Genomic DNA, 9,221 nt, shown 5'->3' with positions numbered 1-9,221 from the left:
CCATCGAACCCTGTTCACTATAATTCATTTTACGTTGCAGCCATTCTGTATAGCAGATAAATCTCATTATTCCTGTTTATTTGTAAAGGTTCCGTTCTTCCTTAGGCCGAATTATGATTCTAAGAATCTTCATCTCAAAGATTCCAACCGAATACTCGTCTGCAACGGTCATATTCTATGATTCTGAGCTATATATTGTGTGTGACTAGGTGTATCAGCGACAAATATGGATGGTCTTAAGCGTCTCTTTGTCACTAGTAGATGCCTTACTGCGAGGTATGAACGCTACTTCGCCAAGATCGTCTGCGCAACCTACTAATGATGTTCCGATGTTGTTGCTTATAATAGACCCAACCAGAACCAACTCAATTATCCAACTTATTAAGAGCCAATGCAGCAATAATGACCAACCAGCCAGACAAACTGAGCTACATCAACATTTTAGAAACAACTGGTCACTTAAGCTACCCGTCAAGAAAAGAAGGAACTAAAAGAAACGAAATATAAAAGAAATACCAGAAGAACGGAACAAATGTTTGTTGAATATCGGGCGGAAACATTACCATCGATTGGAAAAATATTTTTTTCGTAAATTATGCGAAAGTTGTTTTTTTTTTTTGCTCTTCTCGATTCTCGCATCGCTGATAATATTTTCATCCCTACTGTCTTCCCATTCCAACCTTGTTCTGGCATTCCCATCCATATTTTATCATCATCGATATGCAAGATTATGTTATATAACGATGAATATTTCTTTTGAGTCTAAAATGGAGAGGATGGAATCTTTTGAATAATTTATGACATTTTTTTTCTGTGTGAGAACATTTACAATATTCAGTGCTATTGACGTTGTTATTATTATTATTACCATTGTTCTTATTTTGTTCGACATAAATTAGCGGGTAGATGTGATGTTCATATTTTGTGGTTTTATGTTGAGAGGAAAGCACAATAGATTGATATGAAGTATGACTATGTTTCATATGCATAGAGTCGATAGTGAGTCTAAGTGGCTCGATGGTCAAGCGTTTTCATTCTTCTGGGCTTAATCATTGCACACCGGCCCAGCGTTCATTAGCTTGAGGCTCGATATGTGAAATTCAATCATATGCACTGGAATCAAGTCTCACAGCCTTCCATTGTAGCCTATAAGCAGTAATGTCATCAAAGGAGTGAACTATAGACACAATTAAGACTATAGGTCTACTTAATGCAGATTTCTGGCAGACCCTCACTCGTTGAACTGTGATTAACCCTTAAATGCATATGACTCGTAGCTATGGATCTGAATGACCTTCAAATTCATTGTAGCTGGAAAATATTGACCTCTTAAATCGTGCAGCTTCATATTAATAATGCGTCAAAAATACAAATTAATATTTTTATTAAAAAAGCTTATCAATCATGCTGATCTTGACTAAAAATAGCACAAAAAGTAGAAATTTCAGATGAATTTTATTTCATAAAATATTGAAAAACGCTTTCAAATTAGCTTAATCGGATTGGAAATATCTTCTCTCTTTTTCAATTTTTCCCAAGTGCTTTTTCTCGTTTCTGTCTGTTCTACATATTCTCATTCATCGAACTCAATGCTTTCACTACGGTTGTAAATTGGGTTTATGGTATTGTTTAGAGGAAGAAAAAAAAGGCAAAAAGCTTACAACATTTTCAATAACAACAAATAACTTTTATTCAAATTCATGTTTTTTTCGTTGCTTTTATTTTGACTTTCTCCTTTCATCCACTCATGTCAATGAAATTTCTGGGAAGTCTTAGTAAAATAGAGGTTGATGTATTGATCAATTGTGTTGTTTGGCATTTGCCCCAATGCGGGCTTAAAAGTGGGCCAAAAATAGACGTCATGTTGCTGCCAAGCAGAGGCGTAGGTAGATTTGAGGAAGTTGTGAGGGATGGCAGCTGAATGACCGCCAAACCCTCCTTCTTCTCCTGGATACGCCTTCTATACAAGGTCCTGCCCTCAACCCAGCGAGGTAACAGCTTTCGAGATACTACATTATTCTGCTAGAGGTATTTGATCCCCGTTGGCTATAAGCATCCTTAAAATTGCCAAACATCGATGAAAACCTCAACAAATTTACTTAAAATTACATCAAATCAATATAAACCAACATTTATAAATCTTAATACTAAACATCTATCATATCATTAAGCAATAGTAATTCACATCTGCTGATTATGTTTATAAAGGACTTTACAATTCCAATAGGATTCAAATAATATGCATGCATAAGTAAATATTTAGTTTCATCATTTTATACTCAGTTCTGAACCTTCTCTCTCTTTCCCTTAACTATATCGTCCAGCAAATGCGAATAGACGTCCAAAAACTTAAACTTTTGGATTTTTCCTGAAACTGTCCTTGGAAATTCATCGACGGTAAAGACATACTTTGGAATTTTAAAATGTGCAAGTTTTCCTTTACAAAATTCGTGAATTTCTTCCTTAGTCAGTGGCTTCGATTCGTCATTAACTCTGATAAAAGCTGCAACTTCTTCACCTAGACGCTCATCAGGAATTCCTAATAAAATCAATAGATAAAAAGTTGTGTGTGTCAAAATTTAAGGACATACCAATCACATGAGCCTCCTTAACATTTGAATGTGTATTGATAAAATCTTCAATTTCTTTTGGATAGATGTTCTCTCCACCCCGAATAATCATTTCCTTCAATCGTCCCACAATTTGCCCATAACCATTTTCATGAATAACAAACTGATCGCCTGTACGAAGCCATTTGTCAGCACTAAGAACCTCCTTCGTTTTACCCTCATCATCAAAGTAATCCATCAATGTTAAATAGCTTCGTATACACAATTCACCTGGCTGACCAAAAGGAACAATATTTCCATTCTCGTCAATAACTTTCGCTTCAACATGATCACATAGTGCGCCCACCGTACTTTGAATATTCTCATTGTGGTCATCTAACATTGATTGAAATACAGCTGATGTGGTTTCTGTCAATCCATAAATTGAACGAACTTTCTCGGCATTTAAATGCTTTTCAATGTCTTTTACAAGTTGTGGTGTACAAATTGCACCGGCTGTATTTGCTATGTCTATTTTTGGAAGCTTCATGTTCATCTCTTTTTGCTTTGCAATCAAATCAACAAACACTGATGAAGGAAATTAATATAAAAGTCATGTATGGATGGTAATAGAAATTCATAATAACCCGATCAACATAAGTTATTCATGGTAGTCAAGTGGCTGCCAAATGGCATCCAAGTGGATTGTCACATGTCGTCGAAGTTGCTGAAACATGGCTTTCAAGTTGCCGCAACATGTCGTTCAAGTTGCTTCAACATGTCACCCAAATGACTCTAACATGGCATCCAAGTGGACTGTCACATAGATGTCTCGTGTCTGTCATGAAAAACTTGTGCTGATCGGGATAAGCATAATAGCAAATATTCGGAATGCAACTAAGCGGTTGAAAATATTTGCGATTCAGTAAATTTTCAACAACTTTAAAGGCTTTAATTGATGCATTGTAAACTAACTTTTCAAATATGCATTGAAGCATAAACAGAAATACGGATTTAATTTGGAAAAGCCATTCAAATTCATCAAGTATCAAAAATCAATCATCCAAAAATCATTCCAAATAAAACAAAATATTTACAAACAAAGCTAGTCCTTTGTCAAGTACATCTACCTAAAAAATATTGCATATAATGAAAAAAGTATTCAAGGACTTACTCGTTGGCGTTCCGTACACAACATTGGCATTTTCATCTCTTAATGCACGCAAGGATAATTCAGGCGTAAAGTGCGGTGCAGGTAAAATCAATGCAGATCCATGAGTCAATGCAACTAAAATCGAAATGGATGTACCATAAGCATGGAACAATGGATTATTCACACAAATTCGAGCATAGTTGTTGTGAAAATCATAACGTTTTCCTGAAAAATAATTTTCACGGTGGAACCCGGGTTAGTAAATGGAGTGTAAAATTGGATAATATAATTTTGATTCACATCCATACCAATTTCATATCCGCAATTGACCAAACTAAAGTGACTAACTCGTGCCGCTTTTGAACGGCCTGTCGTTCCAGATGTAAATTGTATATTGAAACATGACTCAGGTGATATTGTTGATTGTAATTTATCTATTGCTGATAAATCGCTCTCGCTCGAATAATTGAGCAAATCATCGTAACGTAAAGCATCGCTAGATAAATATAATAAAGTCATCATTATTAATTTGTCTGGTATAAACAAGTTTTTTGACCGTCTGTACCTTAAATTCTTATCGCTGTTGATAATAATATGACGTAGTGGACTTGATGAATTATTTTTCGTATCTGCTACAAGTGCTTTAAGCATTTCATAGAATTTTTGTTTACGAAATTCTTCCGGTGCGATAATTGCCTTTATGCCAACTTTTTTAATGCAATAGTCTAGTTCTGGTAGCTGATAAGCTGGATTTAAGGTGACCTGGGAAATTGTCAATATTATTAGATTTGAATAAGCATGAGCAGATGCATTTATTGATATTTACACAAACGAGACCAGCACGAGCCATCGCAATCATACTGATTATCCAGAACTCATAGTTTGGTGACCAAATTCCAACTGTATCGCCTTTTTGTAAGCCAGCGTTTAGAAGTCCAGCAGCTAGTTTGTCGGACTGTAATGAAGTTTAAGGTATAGTTGCCGGTTTTTAACAATCGTGCTTCTAGCCCTTGGGACCGTTCACTTATGACGTCATGAAATTGTGTTATAATCCAGAGATGGGCAACTTGTGTGCCTCGGTACCGAAATTTTTTGGATCATGTCATGTACCGTATATATTTTCGATCGAGGCTTATCATCAAGTTTGAACAACACTGGTTCAGACCCACCCCAAGAGGAGGTAGCTCCCACAAAAATGCGAACGTAATAAGCAAACGAACCCATAACTTAATTTGCAAAACTTGTTATCCACAAATTGTAATTACATTATAATTCATTCCCACAAATTGAACTTATTCACAACCGTATAAAAAATATCACAACATACTCATATGACCTTGAAAACATCAAGAACACGTCGTAGCAAAAATAAATAAGAACAAACACACTCACAACAAATATAAAAAATTTTACAGACCTTCCTCAATGCCTCTTCGAAGGTCAAACGAATTTTTTCATCACAAGATATTATGAAATCCCTATCAGGATATTTATTTGCTGTCAATTTCATGCATTGCCCAACGGAATAATATTTCAATGGTTCACTACCAGTACGATGAATGTAGCTTGGTGTCTCTTGTGGCTGATGTTGAGTTGAACATCTTTTGGATATAAATTTTAAATAAAAAGAAGCAAACTTGTTGCATGTTCAATAATTTTTGGGGGTCGTTCACATATTCTGTATCGTTCTTAAGAGGGGGAGTGGGAGGAGTCAGGTTCAAACTATGATATATGAAGTTCAGGAAGGAGAAATGCAAAATGTTGAATTAAGCGTTACGTAACAAGTGAATGACCCCTTTGCGGAAATGTCTGTGTTTTGTTACATCTTGTTCTCTAGATTAGTATAGAGATAGAGATTTAGAAACAATATCTAGAGCTGGAAACTCTCTCATGAAATTTTTGTTCCAAAATATTGACAAAGAATAATAAAAAGCCGGTTTTGATAGCAATGAAGAGAATTGGACTTTAAAAATACTACGTCTTAAGATAATCAAATGTCGAACCTCCAATTAGGGATCGTAATTTAATGACATTCGCGAGCAGTATAGTGTTGAGTACCGGCATTTATCTAACCGTATTTTTTGGAAATGATAAGATTAAACTCATTTTGAAGAGGTTACCTAAGGTCAATTGGTCAAACCGTTCCTTCCTAGGCTATAGTGACCAGGGGCACAGCCAGAGGAGGAGAATAGAGGACAGAAGTTGCTTTTGAGGGCTCGAGCCACGCCTCATTCAATATTTCTGACAAGCCCTTGTCAGTGACGTTCAAAATGCTACACATCATTAATTTATGACCCCACAAAAGTGACTAAATTCAAATTGTCACCAAACATTCTCAATTCATTATCAAAATATTCTTAAACTTTCTCTATTTATAGCTTATCAGTCCCAGAAGTTTCCAACTCTAAATTCACATTATTTTTAATTTATTTTTACTTTCTATGAGCAGTAGTAGAACTAACGAAAATCCTCCTAGCCACACCACTAGTTATGCTGTTAATCCTTAGAAATCTCATGATTATCAAGATTTTAGTTCCTTCAGAATTGACACTTTCTTCCGAGAATATTTAAACTTCCAAAAAATTCTTAGCCAAAAAAGAATAATTCGTGTTGATTTCACGAAAGCTTTGGATTGACTGACAATCTAATAAAATAATTCTACACACACATTTTCATATTAGCCACAGCTGTGACACTTGAAGATCAACGATCGACTTTGTATGTCTATTAAATATTATTACAGTATATTAATTATTATCACGTTTATATTCAAATTTTGACGTACGGAAATCTCTCATTTCCATCAGTCTCTCACTTTAATTATATAGAATATAAATTCTCTATTGAGTAGCGTGCCGACATGAAAGTATCGCTTACTATTAATAATAAACTTATTATACACATAATATTATTTCATCACATTTAAGCAGGTAAGTACAAGTGGCTCATGATGTTTCAAGTCCCGAATCAATTAAAGCTATTCATTATCAAGCCATAGATACCCGATAATGAGATTAATTTTTGATATGCTGCAAAAAACGCAAAAACAACCAAAATCAACAGAGTTTGAGGCATAAAATAAACAACGTTGCTTTTTTTGGTAATCAAAACATTAAGTACGTCGCATTTTGTGTTGAAAATGTATGATGATGTTCGAATGAGTTGTATCCGTGTTCTGGATAAATGCTGCTTAGAATCAAATGGTTGCCAAGGAGGTTCAGTTGACCTTCAAACATTCTTGCCCTTTATTTATAAAGCATGCAATTTGATTGCAGCTGATGACCATTTTCTAGGGTACTAGAGTGTATAAGTGGACTGGATCGATGTGGGACTGTCTTAATCCTGGTTTATAAACGGCAAGACCCGAAGTTGCGTTGACGGCACCGGGAAATTGTGTCATTAGGCTAAGAATTTGTCACATTTCCAGCCAAATTAATGAGAGGTAGCCACGGTGAGGGAGCATGCAACAATTCAAAACCCTTCCTACCACTCCCCTTTACCTGCCCACCTGAAGAAGTATACCTGTAAGTAAGTAGCATTGATTAAATCTAATATGATTAATTATTAACTTTTGAAAAGTTCATCTTTACAAAACTAAAACAATCACAATATCAAAGCACAAGCTTCTGCACTTAGTAACTGAATAAAATAATACCCAACTATTTTTGAATTATCATCATGCTTATTATTTATTCTACATCCAATTATTATATTCATTTTAATTCAATATTCAACAAAGAATGAACTTTAGTTCATACCTTTTTGACCTTTAGTCCTCAAAAAGTATGTTTTGTCAATTTTAGTATCAGTAACAATCTCAAGGTTCGAAGTCGATTCGAGATTTGTATGCAGTCGAGTCGACTCGAGCTCAAAGTCGACTTGAGTTTACTAAAGTCAACTTATCCATACCAAATTCAAGTCGACCACAAGCTCTGATTCAATGCATTTAATAATAAATCAGTTTCTTTCCTCCTTCACATTACAATTTCCGTCAACAAGCGAAAGTCAAACATTCGAGTAGTTGACATCGAGCTGAAGGCATCATAACTGTTGTTTCGTGTATGAATACACATGTAAATGTTAAAAAAAATTCATTTTATTTGCACATGTGAGCAGTTTGAAGTTGGACAGACGTAAACAATGTATTATAGACACTACCTTAAATATCGTAGATCCATCAAAAAATCACGATTTCTTCCATTTTTAATACAGTGTCTGACCCTGGATTGTACCTTATTTGCACTACTTTATTGATGCTTTACTTTACAATTTTTAAGTCAAACAGTTCAAATTTTAACAATAATGTCCATAAGTTTTATTGAAAACATGACAGTAAACAACATTTCTTCCAACAAAACACACAATAGACTTTTCAATATATGCTATTCATCTCTCATCCCCCGCATCATGTCATGGCTAACAATGAAATAACTTTTTGAATCAAAATTTATATGATAGGATCATAAATAATGGAAAATTGTAGGGCAAGAGTTGAAAAAGGGGGAAGGACCAAACTTACCGGAAAACATTGAAAGGTCATAAAACTGTCTCATCGAAGTCATTCTGTATTCACATCATGTATGAAGCATAAAAAGAAGTAAAATAAAAAACGTGTCAAATAAATTTTCGCACTTTCTAATCGAGGAGAAGGAGGAAAAAAGTAGTTTTGAGGAAATGGACATAGATGACATACAATAATAAAGCATCTGAATGTGTCCCATGGGGTTACATCATGATGACAAATATATGAGGAGTTTCTCTATCATTTTTTTGTTTTGTGTATGTAAAGGTGGACAAAGTTTTAAGGATGTAAATTTTATTACAAAAAAGGGGCTTTGACTTCATTTTTGGAGATTTGTTCATCATATGTCATTTATTTTAGGGTTTAATGATGAGATTATGTTGCATAGCACTTGGGACATGCTTAGAAAATTTGTTGGACTTTTAGATAGTACCTGATGCAAGATATCGAAGTTGACTTGAGTTTCATATGAAGTTTGGTTTGCTGGAATCGACTTGTCAAAATAAAATCTGAGTTGACTTTGAGCTGTGCTTGAAGCTGATTAAACCTGAATAGCACAAGTCGGTCAATCGATCCAAAATCTGGTACCAGGCCAGCATGACTCTGACTTGGTGTCGGATACAATCCATTTGGGCCTATAAGTTGATCTGTTGCTTTACTGAATCCTGAACCCGAATAAGCAGTACAAGGACGTAATCAAGTGGGGATGAGGGTTACGGGTCTGCTTATGTCCTGACGCATTGTCTAAGCAGACAACCCTCAGACCACTTTAAGCCACTTAAGCATAAATTGCTATGACACCTTAGGCATAGACCTTCCTTCTTCTTACGCATCAGCTTAAGTACAAGAATTTAATTTCCTCTCCTAAGAATTGTCCACAAAAATATCTAATTTCCTGAACTATCGAATATATCCACAAATACATCTTAACCCATTTAAAAAGACATTTCATACTCGATATCTTCCATTACAATTTCAAGTAGGAGGAAAGTGGCAC

At 35.0% G+C, this 9,221-nt stretch overlaps 1 protein-coding gene across 1 annotated transcript; it reads right to left on the bottom strand.

Moving 5' to 3' along the window:
- Window positions 1–1,665: 1,665 nt before the first annotated feature.
- On the bottom strand, window positions 1,666–6,354 carry LOC139088444 (medium-chain acyl-CoA ligase ACSF2, mitochondrial-like). The gene is made up of 8 exons (XM_070637668.1): window positions 6,139–6,354; window positions 5,120–5,303; window positions 4,529–4,657; window positions 4,268–4,464; window positions 4,011–4,198; window positions 3,724–3,927; window positions 2,592–3,137; window positions 1,666–2,539 (listed from the first exon to the last, which is right to left on the bottom strand). Exons 1-8 carry the CDS (start codon window positions 6,216–6,218, stop codon window positions 2,280–2,282), a joined length of 1,788 nt encoding a protein of 595 aa, XP_070493769.1. The 5' UTR covers window positions 6,219–6,354; the 3' UTR covers window positions 1,666–2,279.
- Window positions 6,355–9,221: the final 2,867 nt, after the last annotated feature.

Source organism: Chironomus tepperi, unplaced genomic scaffold (genome assembly GCF_022539635.2).
Source record: "Chironomus tepperi strain 1889 unplaced genomic scaffold, CSIRO-AGI_Ctep_v1 contig_163, whole genome shotgun sequence".
In the NCBI taxonomy this organism is placed as follows: Eukaryota; Metazoa; Arthropoda; class Insecta; order Diptera; family Chironomidae; genus Chironomus; species Chironomus tepperi.
This window is presented reverse-complemented; position numbering and strand designations above follow the sequence as displayed.

What these genes read in the sequence shown, in the direction of transcription:
- LOC139088444 (XM_070637668.1), bottom strand. Translation starts at nt 6,218, where the DNA reads ATGAGATTTCTAAGGATTAACAGCATAACTAGTGGTGTGGCTAGGAGG. An exon ending in CTCGTGCTGGTCTCGTTTGT is followed by an intron (nt 4,465 to 4,528) that starts GTAAATATCAAT and finishes ACAATTTCCCAG; the next exon opens with GTCACCTTAAATCCAGCTTA. An exon ending in CAATTGCGGATATGAAATTG is followed by an intron (nt 3,928 to 4,010) that starts GTATGGATGTGA and finishes ATTATTTTTCAG; the next exon opens with GAAAACGTTATGATTTTCAC.